The sequence below is a fragment of the Bubalus kerabau genome, chromosome 8 (assembly GCF_029407905.1).
Source record: "Bubalus kerabau isolate K-KA32 ecotype Philippines breed swamp buffalo chromosome 8, PCC_UOA_SB_1v2, whole genome shotgun sequence".
Classification (NCBI taxonomy): Eukaryota; Metazoa; Chordata; class Mammalia; order Artiodactyla; family Bovidae; genus Bubalus; species Bubalus kerabau.
This window is the reverse complement of record NC_073631.1, coordinates 25930427-25950677: the sequence shown is the minus strand read 5'-3', so window position 1 is coordinate 25950677 and position 20251 is coordinate 25930427. Positions and strand designations below refer to the sequence as shown.

The 20251-nt window shown below is 36.5% G+C and overlaps 1 protein-coding gene across 1 annotated transcript in view; it reads left to right on the top strand.

Annotated features, from left to right (window-relative positions):
- DGKB (diacylglycerol kinase beta) overlaps positions 1-20251 on the top strand; it is a 1145939-nt gene that overhangs the window by 454159 nt on the left and 671529 nt on the right. The window contains exon 11 of the mRNA XM_055589891.1: positions 14597-14673. Coding sequence (XP_055445866.1) covers positions 14597-14673 — 77 coding nt within the window. The remainder of the gene's footprint in view (positions 1-14596; positions 14674-20251) is intronic.

Below are 20251 nucleotides of genomic sequence, written 5' to 3'. Positions count from 1 at the left end.
ATGCATAGGAAAATGCAGCAGGGACTAATTGCTGATTAATTCTCAATTTATTTGTATATCTTTTATTTATTTATTTATTTTTTTACTTTATTTATTTATTTATTTATTTTTTATTTATTTATTTTTTTAATTTTATTTTATTTTTAAACTTTACATAATTGTATTAGTTTTGCCAAATATCAAAATGAATCTGCCACAGGTATACATGTGTTCCCCATCCTGAACCCTCCTCCCTCCCTCCCTCCCCATTCCATCCCTCTGGGTCTTCCCAGTGCACCAGCCCCAAGCATCCAGTATCGTGCATCGAACCTGGACTGGCAACTCGTTTCATACATGATATTTTACATGTTTCAATGCCATTCTCCCAAATCTTCCCACCCTCTCCCTCTCTCACAGAGTCCATAAGACTGTTCCATACATCAGTGTCTCTTTTGCTGTCTCGGACACAGGGTTATTGTTACCATCTTTCTAAATTCCATATATATGCGTTAGTATACTGTATTGGTGTTTTTCTTTCTGGCTTACTTCACTCTGTATAATAGGCTCCAGTTTCATCCACCTCATTAGAACTGATTCAAATGTATTCTTTTTAATGGCTGAGTAATACTCCATTGTGTATATGTACCACCGCTTTCTTATCCATTCATCTGCTGATGGACATCTAGGTTGCTTCCATGTCCTGGCTATTATAAACAATGCTGCGATGAACACTGGGGTACACGTGTCTCTTTCCCTTCTGGTTTCCTCAGTGTGTATGCCCAGCAGTGGGATTGCTGGATCATAAGGCAGTTCTATTTCCAGTTTTTTAAGGAATCTCCACACTGTTCTCCATAGTGGCTGTACTAGTTTGCATTCCCACCAACAGTGGAAGAGGGTTCCCTTTTCTCCACACCCTCTCCAGCATTTATTACTTGTAGACTTTTGGATCGCAGCCATTCTGACTGGTGTGAAATGGTACCTCATAGTGGTTTTGATTTGCATTTCTCTGATAATGAGTGATGTTGAGCATCTTTTCATGTGTTTGTTAGCCATCTGGATGTCTTCTTTGGAGAAATGTCTATTTAGTTCTTTGGCCCATTTTTTGATTGGGTCATTTATTTTTCTGGAGTTGAGCTGTAGGAGTATATGCTTGTATATTCTCGAGATTAGTTGTTTGTCAGTTGCTTCATTTGCTATTATCTTCTCCCATTCTGAAGGCTGTCTTTTCACCTTGCTAATAGTTTCCTTTGATGTGCAGAAGCTTTTAAGGTTAATTAGGTCCCATTTGTTTATTTTTGCTTTTATTTCCAATATTCTGGGAGGTGGGTCATAGAGGATCCTGCTGTGATGTATGTCAGAGAGTGTTTTGCCTATGTTCTCCTCTAGGAGTTTTATAGTTTCTGGTCTTACGTTGAGATCTTTAATCCATTTTGAGTTTATTTTTGTGTATGGTGTTAGAAAGTGTTCTAGTTTCATTCTTTTACAAGTGGTTGACCAGATTTCCCAGCACCACTTGTTAAAGAGATTGTCTTTAATCCATTGTATATTCCTGCCTCCTTTGTCAAAGATAAGGTGTCCATATGTGCGTGGATTTATCTCTGGGCTTTCTATTTTGTTCCATTGATCTATATTTCTGTCTTTGTGCCAGTACCATACTGTCTTGATAACTGTGGCTTTGCAGTAGAGCCTGAAGTCAGGTAGGTTGATTCCTCCAGTTCCATTCTTCTTTCTCAAGATCACTTTGGCTATTCGAGGTTTTTTGTTTTTCCATACAAATTGTGAAATTATTTGTTCTAGCTCTGTGAAGAATGCTGTTGGTAGCTTGATGGGGATTGCATTGAATCTATAGATTGCTTTGGGTAGTATTCTCATTTTCACTATATTGATTCTTCCAATCCATGAACATGGTATATTTCTCCATCTGTTAGTGTCCTCTTTGATTTCTTTCACCAGTGTTTTATAGTTTTCTATATATAGGTCTTTAGTTTCTTTAGGTAGATATATTCCTAAGTATTTTATTCTTTCCGTTGCAATGGTGAATGGAATTGTTTCCTTAATTTCTCTTTCTGTTTTCTCATTATTAGTGTATAGGAATGCAAGGGATTTCTGGGTGTTGATTTTATATCCTGCAACTTTACTATAGTCATTGATTAGTTCTAGTAATTTTCTGGTGGAGTCTTTAGGGTTTTCTGTGTAGAGGATCATGTCATCTGCAAACAGTGAGAGCTTTACTTCTTCTGGGCCATAAAGCTAGCCTTGGTAAATTCAAAAAAATAGAAATCATTCCAAGCATCTTTTCTGACCACAATGCAGTAAGACTAGATCTCAATAACAGGAGAAAAACTATTTTTATATCTTTTAGAGAATCAGATCTATGGTTAATTCAACCTTATCTGAATATGAGAATCATGTGAGAATCTTTTTATAAACTCCTGGTCTTTGAGATCCATCCCAGACCAATGTACTGTTTATCACAATGTTTTGGGCCCAGGCATCAGTATACTTAAAAGTTACACAGGTGATTGTAAGATGGATCTAGGTTTGAGTACCACTGGATTAGACAAAAAAATGTTTTTGTTGGACAAAGATAAAGCTTTTTGTTGGTGTTCAGTTGCTAAGTTGTGGCCTACTTTTTGAGACCCCAGGGACTGCAGCATACCAGGATTCTCTGTCTCCCAAAGTTGGCTCAAACTCATATCCATTGAGTTGGTGGTGCCATCCAACCATCTTATCCTCTGTTGCCCCCTTTTCCTCCTGCCCTCAATCTTTCCCAGCATCAGAGTCTTTTCCAGTGATCTGGCTCTTTACATCAAGTGGCCAAATGATTGGAGCTTCAGCTTCAGCATCAGTCCTTTCAATTAATATTCAGGGTTGATTTCCTTCAGGATTGACTGGTTTGATCTTGCTTTTCAGCACCACAGCTCAAAAGCATCAGTTCTTACTTGCGGAATCTTCTTTATGGTCCAACTCTCAAATCTGTACATGACTACTGGAAAAACCATCACTTTGACTATATGGACCTTTGTCAGCAAAGTGATGTCTCTGCTTTTTAATGATCTATCTAGGTTTGTCAAAACTTTTCTTTCAAGGAGCAAGTGTCTTTTAATTTCATGGCTGTAGTCACTGTCTGCAGTGATTTCAGAGACCCCAAAAATAAAATCTGCCACTCTTTCCATTTTTTTCTCCATTTATTTGGCATGAAGTGATGAGACTGAATGCCATGACCTTAGTTCTTTGAATGTTGAATTTTAAGCCAGATTTTTCTCTCTCCTTTTTCACCTTCAACAATAGGCTTTTTAGTTCCACTTGACTTTCTGCCATAAGAGTGGTGTCATCTGCACATCTGAGGTTATTGATATTTCTCCCGGCTATCTTGATTCCAGCTTGTGCTTCATCTAGCCTGGCATTTTGCATGATGTACTCTGCATATAAGTTAAATAAACAGAGGGACAATATATAGCATTGATGTACTCCTTTCTCAGTTTTGAACCAGTCTGTTTTTCTATGTTGGGTTGTAACTTTTATTTCTTGACCTGCATATATTTTTCTTAGGAGGCAGGTAAAGTAGTCTGGTATTCTCATCTCTTTAAGAATTTTCCAGTTTGTCATGATCCACACAATCAAAGGGTTAGCATAGTTAATGAAGTTGAAGTAGATGTTTCTGAAATTCTCCTGCTTTTACTATGATCCAACAGATATTGGCAATTTGATTTCTGATTCCTCTGACTTTTCTAAATCCAGCTTGTACATCTGGAAGTTCTTGGTTCATGTACTGTTGAAGGCTGGTTTGAAGAATTTTGAGCATTACTTTGCTAGCATGTGAAAAGAACATAATTGTATGGTAGTTTGAGCATTATTTGGCATTGCATTTCTTTGTGAGTGGAATGAAAACTGACCTTTTCCAGTCCTGTGACCATGGCTGAATTTTCTAAATGTGTTGGCATATTGAATGCAGCACTTTAACAGCATCATCTTTGACAATTTGAAAGAGTACAGCTGGAATTCCATCACCTCCACTAGGTTTGTTCATAGTAATGCTTCATAGGGCCAGTTGACTTCACACTCCAGGATGTCTGACTCTTTTGCTAATTTTAAATACCATATGTTGCTAAGGGAAATGTTAATTATCACATATAATTTTGTACCATTTACAGATAGTCCCCAATTTATGGTGGATTAACTTATTGCTTTTTTGATTTTTTGGTGGTTCAAAAGAAATATATATTTAATAGAAATTCTACTTTGAATTTTGGATTTTTTTTAAATTTTATTTTATTTTTAAACTTTACATAATTGTATTAGTTTTGCCAAATATCAAAATGAATCTGCCACAGGTATACATGTGTTCCACATCCTGAACCCTCCTCCCTCCTCCCTCCCCATTCCATCCCTCTGGGTCGTCCCAGTGTACCAGCCCCAAGCATCCAGTATCGTGCATTGAACCTGGACTGGCAACTCATTTCATACATGATATTTTGCATGTTTCAATGCCATTCTCCCAAATCTTCCCACCCTCTCCCTCTCCCACAGAGTCCATAAGACTGTTCTATACATCAGTGTCTCTTTTGCTGTCTCATACACAGGGTTATTGTTACCATCTTTCTAAATTCCATATATGTGCATTAGTATACTGTATTGGTGTTTTTCTTTCTGGCTTACTTCACTCTGTATAATAGGCTCCAGTTTCATCCACCTCATTAGAACTGATTCAAATGTATTCTTTTTAATGGCTGAGTAATACTCCATTGTGTATATGTACCACCGCTTTCTTATCCATTCATCTGCTGATGGACATCTAGGTTGCTTCCATGTCCTGGCTATTATAAACAGTGCTGCGATGAACATTGGGGTACACGTGTCTCTTTCCCTTCTGGTTTCCTCAGTGTGTATGCCCAGCAGTGGGATTGCTGGGTCATAAGGCAGTTCTATTTCCAGTTTTTTAAGGAATCTCCACACTGTTCTCCATAGTGGCTGTACTAGTTTGCATTCCCACCAACAGTGGAAGAGGGTTCCCTTTTTTCCACACCCTCTCCAGCATTTATTGTTTGTAGACTTTTGGATTGCAGCCATTCTGACTGGTGTGAAATGGTACCTCATAGTGGTTTTGATTTGCATTTCTCTGATAATGAGTGATGTTGAGCATCTTTTCATATGTTTGTTAGCCATCTGGATGTCTTCTTTGGAGAAATGTCTATTTAGTTCTTTGGCCCATTTTTTGATTGGGTCCTTTATTTTTCTGGAGTTGAGCTGTAGGAGTTGCTTGTATATTCTCGAGATTAGTTGTTTGTCAGTTGCTTCATTTGCTATTATCTTCTCCCATTCTGAAGGCTGTCTTTTCACCTTGCTAATAGTTTCCTTTGATGTGCAGAAGCTTTTGAGGTTAATTAGGTCCCATTTGTTTATTTTTGCTTTTATTTCCAATATTCTGGGAGGTGGGTCATAGAGGATCCTGCTGTGATGTATGTCAGAGAGTGTTTTGCCTATGTTCTCCTCTAGGAGTTTTATAGTTTCTGGTCTTACATTTATATCTTTAATCCATTTTGAGTTTATTTTTGTGTATGGTGTTAGAAAGTGTTCTGGTGTCATTCTTTTACAAGTGGTTGACCAGATTTCCCAGCACCACTTGTTAAAGAGATTGTCTTTAATCCATTGTATATTCCTGCCTCCTTTGTCAAAGATAAGGTGTCCATATGTGCGTGGATTTATCTCTGGGCTTTCTATTTTGTTCCATTGATCTATATTTCTGTCTTTGTGCCAGTACCATACAATCTATAGATTCAATGCAATCCCTATCAAGCTACCAACAGTATTCTTCACAGAGCTAGAACAAATAATTTCACAATTTGTATGGAAATACAAAAAAACCTCGAATAGCCAAAGCGATCTTGAGAAAGAAGAATGGAACTGGAGGAATCAACCTACCTGACTTCAGGCTCTACTACAAAGCCACAGTTATCAAGACAGTATGAATTTTGGATTTTTATCTTTTCCCAGGCTGCTGCTGCTGCTAAGTTGCTTCAGTTGTGTCCCACTCTGTGCGACCCCATAGACGGCAGCCCACCAGGATCCCCTGTCCCTGGGATTCTCCAGGCAAGAACCCTGGAGTGGATTCCCAGGCTAGTCACATGCAATGCATTACTCACTCATGATGCTGGGCAGTAATGGTGAGTTGCAATCCTGGTCAGCCGCAGGATTGCGAGGGTTACCAACCCATGTACTTACCACCAGTGTCTACCCATACAATCATTCGGTTTTTCCCTTTCAGTCCAGTGTTCATTGGAAGGACTGATGCTGAAGGTAAAACTCCAATGCTTTGGCCACTTGATGTGAAGAGCTGATTCATTGGAAAAGACCCTGTTACTGGGAAAGATGGAGGGCAGGAGGAGAAGGGGCGACAGAGGATGAGATGACTGGATGGCATCATGGACTCAATGTTTATGAGTTTGAGCAAACTCTGGGAGACAGTAAAGGACAGGGAAGCCTGGTGTGCTGTAGTCCATGGGGTTGCAGAGCCAGACATGACTGAGCAACTGAACCACAACAGTAATGAACATTGCTTGAGGTATTCCACATGACATCCACCTAGCTTCCCAGGTGGCACTATTGGTATTGGTAAAAATCTGCCTGCCTATGCAGGAGACACATGAGACGCAGGTTTCATCCCCGGGTCATGAAGATTCCTTGGAGAAGGAAATGGCAACCCACTCCAGTATTCTTGTCTGGGAAATCCTATGGACAGAGGAGCATGGCGGGCTGCAGTTCATGGGGCCTCAAAGAGTCGGACATGACTAGCATCTGAATGCACATTCCACACTTTATTATAAAATTGGCTTTGTGTTGGATGATTTTGCTGAATCATAAAAACATTAATGTACATGTTCCGAACACATTTCCATTCGGCTAGGCTATGCTGTGGTATTTGCTGAGATATTAGGTGTCTTAAATGTGTTTTCAAGTTATGGTATTTGTAGCTTATGTTGGGCTTAGAACATTACCCCATCAAAATTGCGAATATCTGTGCTAGTATGTTATACACATGAATGCTAACTCAGTACTATATTAGAAAAGTATGTCTAAAGTGTGTCTGTCTTTACACAGTTGCAGCTATGCAAACCTACTATTACAGGGTTAAAACAGCTGCTGCCAAGATGCTTCTGACTGGGCACAGGAAAGATTTCTAAGCCACAAATCTTCTTTGTGATAAGGGGGAAAACCTCTGCTGAAAAGTCTAGATTTTGAAGGAAATTTTTGAAAACACTGAGTTGAGAGAACTAAAAGATGGTTTTTCCATAGTCCCGTGTAACATGAAGATTAAAAGCATTGGTGGCCTCCTTCAGGTTATTTTTCCCTGAAAACCCCATGTCCTCACTGAAGTAGGGACCCATGGAATTATCTAATTTGGCAAATAAAGGACAAGAGTATTAATTTATTATGAGTTCTTTAAAACTTGTTATTTTTAAAAAATGGCAAATGAATTTGACAAGTTGAAAAGTCATGTTGTTAACCTGTGGAATATGATTGTCTTCTCTTATTAGCTATGACTGTTATTTGGATGGTAAAACTATTGGCTGTCCTGTGTCCCCAGGTGAGACACTGGGGACTTGCCTTTCCAAAAGGCAAGTAGAGGTTGCCTTTGGGTCGTAGATCCAAGATCAGTAGATGGGTCCAACCCAGGCTCCTTTGAAATTACTCCTTTGCTCTGGGTCTCATATCATGTGAGGACTTTGCGTGTACCGTTTAAGGGGAGAGTGTCCGTTTCCCACCATCTTTCCTTTCTCTTGAATACCAGTCCCATTCTTCTTCAACACCAGATGTTCTGGGGACTTGTCTTTCTAGTGCAAGGCTTCCAGGGTGTGCCTTCCAGTTTGTGGGTCTTGACCATACCACATTTCTATCCCTTCTATAGTCTTGTGGCTTCTTTGTATCTGTGGTTTTATGAGATCTTTTCTGCTAGTCTTTAGATTGTTCTCATTGCTGTTTGCTCTGTAAAGAGTTGTAATTTTGGTGTGCCATGGGAGAAGATAAACTTCTACTCCACTATCTTGGCCCCTCCTGTTATATTTGTTGTATACATAGATGACATATTCTTCATCTGTTAATTTAAGTCAATAAAAAAATATAGACTATTTTCTTGTACTAGAAAAATAAGTAATATAATTTTCTGAACTCACAAAAGTCATGGACTCCAAAGGAGAAGACCTGGCTGTAATGGAAAATTCTATTACTTCTTTTTCTAGCATAAAGAGACCAGTTTTATGTTATATAAAAGAGTTTGGATCACTATGTTACTCTCTTTTATCTGTGAGACTTTGAATAATAATGGCTTCTTTAACCTTGATTTTGTATGTGTTAAGTGGGGAGAAAGTTTGATTAAGTAATAAGCTAATTTTGAGTTTTAAATAATTTAAGATAAGGAACTTTGCAATCTCCAAAGCACTCTACACATACAAACTCTAATTCATAGTGTCCATAGTATTCAGAGCATAAAGCAGGTATAGATTTTAAGAGAATTATGATGAGGAGCTCCACACAGGGCAAATTGTTGTCTGCTACAGTTCAAGGTGACCCTGAGAGTTTTACGGACAAGGTGTCAGATAAATATGGGATACACTATCCTGGAACTTGATATTGAAGGGGATGCTGGGTAAAAAGAACGTCATGAAGAAAGGAGGGGCTCTGAAATCATGAGTTGCCTTGGGAATTAGATGTCTGTATATTGTTGACAGGGAAGGCACAGAAAACGATTATTTGTAGGTAGCTGTAGATCATATTTTGACACATCTGTGATGCCAACAGGAGGAGCTTGTGCTTCAGTTCAAAGGCAAAAGGAAGCATTGAAATATGGTGATGTGTTTGAAGTCTGTTTAGGATGGAACACGAAAGGAAGAGGAATTTATTGGATACTTGACCCTTTGCTATACACAGTGTTTCCAGGTCTGTGTCATTATTACAATTTTAAGCATTAGAAAACTGAGCCACAGAGAGGTTAAATATATACCCAGGGACATTCAGACAAGAGTTCTGGAGCCAAGACTCAAATCCAAATTTATCTGCCTTTAAATCTTTCCAAGACTCCATGGGACCTTTGCAATTAATCTGACAAATGCACGTTGAGTTTTTTTGGAATAAGGAAGCAAAGAGGCAGTGAAATCACAAAGGAAGCTCACTTGAGATGCAACAAATATCTAAAGAGATATGAAACGTCCTGTTTTTCAGCTGTGTTTTATAGGACCTTTTAGTATGATTCTTTTATTTTCTTAACATTGCCAAATACACTGATCACTTTATTTTTATGTCAGAATTATGTAAAAGGATTTAAATTTTCCTTGAAAATCATGTACACATTCAGAATGTTACTAGCTGTACATTTCTAAAATGTAACTAGTTTAGCTCTCATGGCATTAGATATTCTGTGACTCAGCCAAACTTGAAAGGATTCAGAGACTGAGCCCTTTAAAAGACTTCTGGAACAACTCATGCTGTAGAGCAGGTGTTAGAAAGACAAGCCAAAATCTCCTCTATCAATTCCCAGGTAGATTTCCTCCATTCAAGCATACATCAAAGGTATTTGCTGAACAAAATTACCCCTGATTTTACACTCGGTACCACCTTTCTTTTTAGATCAGGCTAAGAGTGATGGCAATGGCGCCCCACTCCAGTACTCTTGCCTGGGAAATCCCATGGACAGAGGAGCCTGGTGGGCTGCAGTCCACGGGGTTGCTAAGAGTCAGACACGACTGAGCGACTTCACTTTCCCTTCTCACTTTCATGCATTGGAGAAGGAAATGGCAACCCACTCCAGTGTTCTTGCCTGGAGAATCCCAGGGAAGAGGGAGCCTTGTGGGCTGCCATCTATGGGGTCACATAGAGTTGGACACGACTGAAGCGACTTAGCAGCAGGAGTGATGGAAAAGACCAGCTAAAATGAATCCATTCTCTTTGTTGTGGTTATTAACATTAAACTACTTCCTCCTAGGATGGATATGCTAGTCAAAAGGCAGCAATTGGTATCCAGTGTTCTTCTCCAAGTTTCCTTTCCTAGTAGCCAGGGCCAGCTTTGAGGACTCTGGAATTAGCCCTGTATTTCAGAATTGCCTCAAGTCATGAGCCTCCTTGGCTTTGTAGGAGACTCAGTATTTTGTGCTGAGCATCTATGCTGATTCCTTATTCCAAGGGTTAAACCAGCTGTTTGAATCTGGCTGCCCAGTATTTCAGTTGTCAATCTTTTTGGAAGCTGGACCTTTGTCCCATTACAAATACATATTAACTGTGAATTGATCTCCCAGTTCACAGCTGCCTGCCTGTTTGGCTTCCTGCCTGGATTTCTCAGCCCAGAATCTGTCACTGTGCTCTTGTACTTGAAGCTCTAATATTAGCTGAACTATGACTGAAATTATATCTTTCACTCAGCTACTATCTGTTCATCTAGGCGTCACTTCCTTGGTATGTCTTCTGCTAGAGGGTAGGATGAATATAGTTATCCATCCTTTCTTCTCTTTGCTGCTCCATTTTTTTTTTTTTTTTTTGGTTTGTTTTTGTTTTCTGGAGGTGCCATGTGGCTTGTGGGATCTTAGTTCCCTGGCCAGGTAGGGAACTCATGCCCCATGCAGTTTAAGCTAGTGTTCAAACCACTAGACCACCAGGGAATTCCTGCCCAGTATTGTTTTAGACAGACATGATTCGGAGTTGACATAAGCAAAAAGTTAGCAATATTTATGATTATAGGTAATAGGGTGAAATCCAGAAAAGCAACTGATATACAAAATAAGTTAGTATGTAATTCTCCTATAAAGGCACGTAGCACACAGCAGTAGGCATTTCACAGTCTAGCACAATTTGGGAATCCAAGCAGATGTGTAGACAATTTACATAAGGGGATTCTGTTTAAAAAGCATGAGGCTAAGACAAGATACCTGGAATGCTTTGATGTTCCGTACCAAAATCTCTATCTATAGAAGGTTGGCTAGAAAAGTCAAGACCTCAGTCTTTGAAAGAAAGACTGGACCCAAAAGGAGTTCCTGGGACATGAATAAAAGAGCAAGTTAAGGTTCCGGGTTCTAAACTAGATTATGGAGTGGGGATTGGATTGTGGGTAAACTTCAGATGTCAAGACGTTAAAAATGGAACTTGAGAATTGGAAGAGGAGTACAAGTTGAGTTGATGGTGATTCATCTGAATATGAATCAGAGCTTCTTAAATTGTCCCAGACCCTGATCGTCACTGAGCCTCAGATCATGGAAAATGCAGTCATCGAAATAGAGATTTTGGCTTTTAATTCATTAGTTTATTCTTAGTGGTCTCCCTCTAAAACTATTCTAGTGTGAACTATGACCAGAAAACTGTTAAAAAGTGACAAGAATAAATTTGAAGGCTGTTGTCTTCTCTTGGGGCATTTATAAATGATTACTGAATGTGTTTTTCATTCCCGTGCATGCTTAAAATGAAAAGCCCATCTTCAGGTGGTATCTCTAAAGTTCTCTGTAAGGCCTGTGTATCAGAAACCAACTTTTTCTTTTTTCCCTTCAGTTTTATTATGGAGCCAAGCTGTGGTTAAAATTGTCCACTGGGATATATTCTATTAGGATTATTCTAGTTTTTACACATATGGATATATGTATGTCTATATATGTGTATGTCTCTATAGGTACGTACAGAAGGTTATACACCTAAATCCATAAGCAAGAGGAAGTAAAAGGTTTTGTCCTAACTTAGACTAGTGCCTTTATTATCTACATAGAAGGATTTGAGAATAAAGAATCAGCTTTTTATTCTTTTTAACATAGTACCTGGTCTCTGAAATAGTATAAGTTTCTGCCAAGGTGCATGTCAAAGCAATTATTGTAATTTGTTGTGTTTTAGGAATAGCTCTGATCATTTCAATCAAAATATTTATTGCAATTCTATTGTTTAAGCTTTGTAATAAATTGAATGTTGTTCAAAAATAAAAAATGTTAATTTTCTTCTCTAGGGTCACCTACAATCTAGCAAGGGACGCAATAAAGCAATTTAACCTGGAGCACAGTATGGAAATTGCTAGCAAAATATATAATGAAAAAAATTATTTATAGAAAGCTGCACAGGCTTTAAGCATGTTATGGTGCATACACACACAAACACTCACACCAGAGAATCTCAGCCAAAAGACAAAACAATCCACTTAAAAATGGTCAAAAGTCTTGAAGAGACATTTCTTTAAAGAAGATATTCAGATGGCCAATAAGCACTTGAAAAGATGTTGAAGATCATTAGTCTTTAGTAAATGACTACTCCAGTACAAATCGTAAGCATTTTATCCATCAGTTCAGTTCAGTTCAGTTCAGTCGCTCAGTTGTGTCTGACTCTTTGCGACCCCATTAATTGCAGCATGCCAGGCCTCCCTGTCCATCACCAACTCCCGGAGTTTACTCAAACTCATGTCCATTGAGTCGGTGGTGCCATCCAGCCATCTCATCCTCTGTTGTCCCCTTCTCCTCCTGCCCTCAATCCTTCCCAGCATCAGAGTCTTTTCCAATGAGTCAACTCTTCGCATGAGGTGGCTTTAGCATCAGTCCTTCCAATGAACACCCAGGACTGATCTCCTTTAGGATGGACTGGTTGGATCGCCTTGCAGTCCAAGGGACAAAAACTAAAAAATAGCAAGTTTTGACAAAGATACAGAAAAATTGGAACCCTCATACGTTTCTGGTAGGTGTGTAAAATAGTACAGCCCTGTGAAAATCTGTTTGGCAATTCCTCAAAACTTTAAACATAGAATTACCATATGACCCAGCAATTCTCTTCTTAGGCATATACCCAAAGAACTGAAGCATATATTTGAATAGAAACATGTATACATGAATGTTTGTAGCATTTTTATTCATGGAAAACACTCAATTATGTATGAGCTGATGAATAAAAAATAAAATGTGGTATATTTGTAAAATGTCATATTTTTAGCTGTAAAGAGGAATGAAGTACTGACATGTGCTACAACATACATTAACCTGGAAGACTTTATGCTAAATGAAAGAACTCAAACCCAAAGACAATGCCTTATATGATCCCTTTTGTATGAAATGTCTAGGATATGGGTTTCTTTTTTGATGTGAAGAAAATATTCTGGAAGTAGATGGTGGTCATGGCTACACAGTGTTGTGAATATACTAATAAACCAGTGACTCGTATACTTTAAAATGGTTCAAGTGGGAGGTTTATGTTCTGTGAATTTTATCACAGTAAAAAAGTACAGTCACAAACACTTAAAACTAAACACAATTTGCAATATAAAGAAAATTATAAATTCCAATTAAAAGCATAATTTGTAAAATATAGGCATCATGCACTTAATGGGCATCTAAGAGTGAATTTTCTAAGAGTTTTTCAAAAACTCATTTGTAAATTAGTTGTTTTGGGAACTGGAAAATGTTTTATGGTGATTCAAATATAACTGAGTTTTGAGGGTAGGCAGGAAGGATTATATTCAAGTGCTGGGAAATAGTATCCATTCCCTATCCCCTAATAGAAAACTAAAAATCTGCCTATTTCCCACAGTTTAGTTTCAAGCTCATTTTATCATTGATATTTAAACTTGATTGAATATTTAAAGACAATGATACTTGTGTAATTTTCTTCTTTAAATATATTGTAATTCTTAGATTACTTGGTCAAAATTGTGGCGTGCTGCGATTCATGGGGTCGCAAAGAGTCGGACACGACTGAGCGACTGATCTGATCTGATCTGATCTGATGATAACATTATGTTAGCAGATTGAGTTCATACGTTTTTATTACATTTATATATAATTTTTAAGCTCATAATTGTGATCTTTCATGACATGATTTCCTGTGTTAATTCAATTCTTTTTTTTACCATCTTAATATGATGAAACTCCTTAAAAGTATAAAAATTTTGGAAAATCATAATTTAAAATGCTTTTGGTAACATATCTAAACGTTTTTCTTAATTGACAAAAGGTAAATTGAGCCTTATGGATATTTAGAAAATTCTCTCCTGCAAAATACTAAGATGTATAGTTTGCCTCTGGATGGATCCTATTTTTCTTATTTATCCAACAGGGCTATTTTTAGTTAATGGAGTGATATATGGAAAATGCACTGTGTATGGCAAAGTTCAACAAAGAATAGCTAGGTTTTCTGTTTTTCTGAAACTATGTCATTCACTTAAATGTTATAAAGAAAAGAAAGGGGAAAAACATGCTACTGATTAATTATTTGCATACTGATTCATATAGTAATAGACAGTGGCCCCATTCTTAGACAGAACATGTTTTCTTCTGTTTCTTTTCTATTTTCTTTCTTTCTTTTTCTTTTTTGCCACACACACAAGTTACTGGATCTTAGTTCCCTGACCGAGGATTGAACCTGGGCCCAACAGTGAAAGTGCTGAGCCCAAACCTCTGGACCACCAGAAAATTCCCATTTCTTTCTTTGTGTGTGTGTGTGTGATGGCCTTTTCCAATTATATATCCCTTCAAAAATGATAAAGAATGTTTTGCATATTTATCTTTAAATTTAGTATCTGGTGGTATTTATTTATATTTTAAGAAGTCTTTGTTTCTGAACTTGGTTATGCCAGCGTACTAGCAGATATAAACAATGTGTTTTCTATTTCTTATAGATTCTACAAAGAAATTAAAAGATGTTCTTGAAGAATTCCATGGTAATGGTGTGCTTGCAAAGTATAATCCTGAAGGGGTAAAGCCTTTTTTTTCTTTATTTAAGTTTCATATAGATGTTTGGAGGAGGGATTTCTTAACGAAGAGTTCTTGGAAATATATATTCATATCCAAAATGAAATTCATAATGAGATGCTATTCTGGAAGACACATTAAATGGTGTACTGCTTATTTTCATCCAAAAATGTTTTGCTAATGAAAATAGCATTTCTATATTCTATGCTTGGAAGTGTATAGCTTATCTATAATATATGCTAGGTTCTTTTCCTAAAAGTCAGGAAACACTTTTAGATAGAAAAAGAGAGAAAGTGTGTCTGACTCTAAGACGTACTTAATGTTAACTCAGCATCGGGGCAGGAAGTGGTACCTTGACTGAAGAAATGATGGATATAAGTGATCTATTACTATAAAGAGCAAGCTTTGATACAAAGAGAGGAATTTATTCTTCTTATCTTGTTTTTGTCTGGTACCAGTAAGCTTTTGAGTCCCTGAAGTTCTTTCCCTATGAAAACGATGTACTGTCCAATTTCTTTGAAACCCCTTTCTTGAATGAATGCCTTTCCCTTCCTAATTATTTGTTAATAACCCTGTCTTTTATGTTAGCTGAGAAATGCTACATATTAAATGTTTGATCATCATTGCTCTAAGTTCTTTTGCAACTTTACCAAGTGATAGTTGGGTTTTATGGGAGTTAAACTGCCCAAATAGTTGGGTTGGTTGGGAATTAAAGCAAACTACCCAGCACTCTTTTACCTGGATGTATTATCTAGGTATTTAGACAGATTTGTTTGCTGATTAAAATGTGATTTGGCTTTTGTTATCATTGTTATTATGGTTTTGAATGTTTACAAAATGACAGTTTTTGGCTATCCTTAATATTTTCCTTCTCTGGGATTTATAGAACTAATGTTTTAGTCAAAACTCAATCTTTAAATTCTGACCTCCTTTTAGTATTTTCAATACTTACTATTTTTATTACAATAATTACTCTCTTTCCTGTTATATTTTTATTCTGTCTGCATTCCAGTACATAACTATACTTTTTAAAACTTTTTAACCTGAGATTCATTTTGTTTTTTTAAAAAATAAAGTTAATGTTTAGTGCCTACAAATGATGCAGAAAATAGACAACTTAAAGCCACTTCCATTTGCCGACATCATGGGGGAAACATCACTTATTTGCCCTCATTCTGCTCAGATTTTATTTTCCTAGATGCTTTAGAGAGAGAGAAAAATCTTGGCAGGTAAATTTGTAGAACTGAAAATCTTGAAGACCAAGAAAGCAGGGCTGAAGAGGTAAAAACGACAGCTTTACTGAATTGTTACAAGACCTCTAAAATTCAGTAATTATTTACATACTCAAACATAGTTGAAAACCTGCATGTACCTATTTATGTACAGAGAGAAAACCAGTTTTTTTCTCTCTAAAGATAGTTGTCATCTAGAAATTCATTTGGAATGTGATCTTGTTTGCAAATAGACTTTTTGCTTCAATTATTTCTTATTCAAGGGACTCTCAGGACTTAATCTGACTGATAACTGGATTCATTGAGGTAATTACTAGATTGGTTATTAGATGCATATGATGTCAGCCTTCTCAATAATGTAATACCTCTCCATAAATGCACAGACTTGCTCTTGTAATGCATTATTAAAATAATGAACAGTTGAAAAACAAAAAGTTAGATCTTTTTAAGACTCAGAAGTATCTCTAATTTGAGTAAAACCTCTCTCAAATTTTAAAGTTGCTAGGTATTTTCCCTTCAGGAGAAAAATTTAAAGTTTTATGAGTCTTTTAAACACCAGTATGTATTTTATAAAAATCAATAGGAAATATTTAGAAATATTCAATGTTTAGAATTAAAACTTCAAGGTCTAAAGATTCTGTTTGGTATATACCTTCGTCAAGTTTATAAAAGTTTACTCTAATAGTAGGAAATAATTCATACTGTCAACTCACATGTGTGAAAATATCACTCTCTATTGACTGGTCAAGTTGAGCTCAGAGTAGATATAGTTGAGAAACTAATTAATGTTCACCTATACAAGAAAAACTAGGAAAGTGATTAATCTAGTCATGCTTTATAGTAAATGACTAATACTTTGTTTTCTAAAATAGACATAGTCTGTATCATCCATGGAAAATGTATTTTCAAAGAGACTACAACCTAAATATCTCTCAAATCATTTTCTCCTTTACTAAGTAAAGCTCCTTAAAGGGTAGATGCATTATTTTTGTTATCACTTGCTTGAATTACTGAATTATAAAAGCTGTGTACACAGACTTAATCCAATGAAAATGTGGCCTGTTTTAGTCTGTGTGAACAGAGAATATTAAGTGTAATGTATGGATGAATCATTTATTTTTAGTTCCTATGAGGAAATAAATGACAGAATCATAAAATATACATTTAAACAATGGCTTTAAAGATGTTTTAAGCATAAAAGCTTGAGGAAGGTCTTGAGATAACCAAATATGATGGTAAATAAAGAAACTCATTTTAAGAAAAGTAAAATGCCTTTCCCAAGATGTACCATCTAGGTTTGTGACAATAACTATAATTAAAATCTAGATGTGTGTAATCTCAGTTTAAGATATTTCCTGTTTACTTAATTGATGAGGCCATTAGAATGAGAGGGAAAACCAGGGGATATGAGAAGGATGAGGGGAAGGAAAACGTATTTCATATGCATTGAATGGCATTACTTATGTATGAGCATGGCATGTTCCACTGCACCCAATTATTACTAAATCATACCCAGCAAGGTAAGAGATGCCTACTAGTTTCACGTAATCTTATGTGAGCAATGTAAAGCCTGTCATTATAGGTAGATTGTAATGGCCATCCATTCTTAGTGAGAAGGTTCATAGTAAACCAGTCAGAACATCGCAGATATAATAGATTCATCAGAGTAGTAGAATTTTGTAATATGAACATCAGTTTGTTATTGAAAATATAAATATTTTCATCTGGATTTAAAATTCCGTATCAAACTGTTTTGTTGGCATCTAAAAGAATGGGAAGAAATTAAGTAGTGGCATATATAGAGAGAAATTAAATATTTACCTTTAAAGAAATGGAGAGAAGCTAGGCATGTTATTCTAACAGGAGGAATCATTCGAAGTGGAGAATAAGTATAATCAAATATACCTTTATATATTCTATTTTCATATTCTTCTCTGGAAGGTTTCCATTATACTGTATGTGTTATTCATTATATTTGCCTGTGTCAATTAGAACTGTTTGCTTATTACATTTTAAGATTGATCTGTTCGATGAGTCTCAAGTTTTAGCTGGCATCAGAATCACCTGGGGTCTTCTTAAAATAGTTCGCTGACTCCCCACTTTAGTTTCTGGAATGAAGTTCAAAAATTTCTCTTTATCACTTTCCCAGTTGATGCTGAAGCTATTTCAGAACCACATTTTGAGACCCATGCATCTAAAGTGTGTTTTCAAATCAATCTGTAAACTTGGCTTTGTAGTTACATTATCAGCAATATGAGATGATGAGTATAAATTATCTTACATTAACACATGTATTCTTTCTTTCCTTGCATGCACAGAAACAAGACATTCTTAATCAAGTAAGACATTTTCTTTTCTATTAAAATCTGTCTTTTCTTTCTTTATTCTGATGTGAGCTATGAATTTCTCATCCATATCACTGAGCTATACTTCTGTACCAGTGAGATGCATATATAAGATTAACTGTAATGCTTATAAAGATAAAAGTGACTGATATTTGCTCAAGTTTTTCAGACAGAGAAACTATACCTCAATAGAATCAAAAAGGGTCCAGAGTGCAGGCTTCAGTTTTGTAGACTCTTGAGCTTAATTTTTCTAATTTCACCAAAATATCATCAGGATTTGGTAAAAAGATTTATTTAATAAAAGCCTTAAATTATTAATTTATGATGAGAGATTTAACAATAGGATTTAAATGGAATTGATAAGAACTTTTGACTGGTCTACAATGCTATTAGCATATGTGAGGAAAATATGAGTGAAAAGCTCTTGATTTTCACCCTCCTGGGAAAAAGAGTAAACACATCTGTGGTTTCAACCACTCTCTCCTAGTCATGTCCATTTTGTAAAGGAGGTTTCAGGTCCATAGTTCAGTTGGATGCACAGAATGACAATACATTGTTGAGTTCTCTGAATGGATGTTTATATCCCAGTAGGAGTGTGTGCATGCAATTTTACTATTAATAAAATGCACAAGCTGTCTAAAACCATATTGTCTCCCTTGGACCATACTAGGTATGTATTAGCTGCTTATTTTTTAATTAAAAATATATTTTATTGAAGTATAGTTGACTTATAATGTGTCAGGTACACAATTCAGTTATACATATATACATATATTCAATTTCAGATGATTTCCATTACAGATTATTACAAGATCTTGACTATAGTTCCCTGTGCTATACATTTAACCTTTTTTGCTTGTTGTGTATCTATTGTTTTAAATTAGAAATCTAGCATTCTATTTATATTAAGTCAAACAAATGGGATCAAAATGTAATAAAAATTTTAGCTAGGAAAAAATTCATGTTTTCTAAAACATATATATTATACATAATACACAAAAGAAAAGGCTTTTTTCTAAGCTTGATAAAGACTTAGAAAGAACATCAAAAAAAGAAGAGATAGAGAAATTGGAAAACATAAACTAAATGAAATGGAAGCATTGAGTATGAAATAGAAAAAGTGAAACAAGCTGGATAAAAAGTCATCATGTAGTCCAGTTGCTTTTAAATATGGCTACTCATTAGAAATGCTGTCTAGAGTTTTGGAGAAAAATGTACGAGCTGCTTTATACTCGCTAGTTTCCATGTTGTTTCAATGACAGGATGCACTGTAGTTTCGTCCCTCACATGTCCCAGTATGATTGATTACATCAGAATGAACTGCACTAACTTAGATGCTGACCCTATATATTACACTCTCCTAGGTTGCAACACAGCTTAAATGGAAATTCATTGGTGGTGATAATTGTTACTAGCCCCTTTCAGACCTGACCTCTCAGGAAACCTACTAGCTCCCCCAAAGGCAGTTTCCATGAGGTCTATGTTATTAAGCGGCAACTCCCATGGACAGAGGAGCCTGGTGGGCAACATTTCATGGGGTTGCAAAAGGATCTGACATGATTTAGCAACTAAACAACAACAACCACTTCAGAATAAGCAGTTGTTTTTATGAAGCAGGCTCTAGCTTCTGAAGGGCATTTGTTGTGTACTTTGGTTCACAAACACACCATCCCACACAACCTGCCTTCCCGCTCCAGGCTGTCTGAAACTGGTGGCAGATGAGCCTGTCTCTGTATGGCGTCAGCCTAGTGAGCTGCCTCCTTCCTATTCCTTGTTCAGCCTTTGCTCTGGATGCAGTTTAGCAGGGAAGCCATTTCAGTTGCAGAGTATAAACAACGTGGAAAGCTGAGGGTAGCCCAAGGGAAAAAGTAGTATGAGCCATGCATACTTATTGCTCTCCATGTGTTTTTTGTCTATCATGTCCTGTGAGTGTAAGATTTTCTTTTTATATTTCCTGTCAGTAGATGATTCTTGGCCCAAGGCTGAGTTAACTTTTTATAGCTCC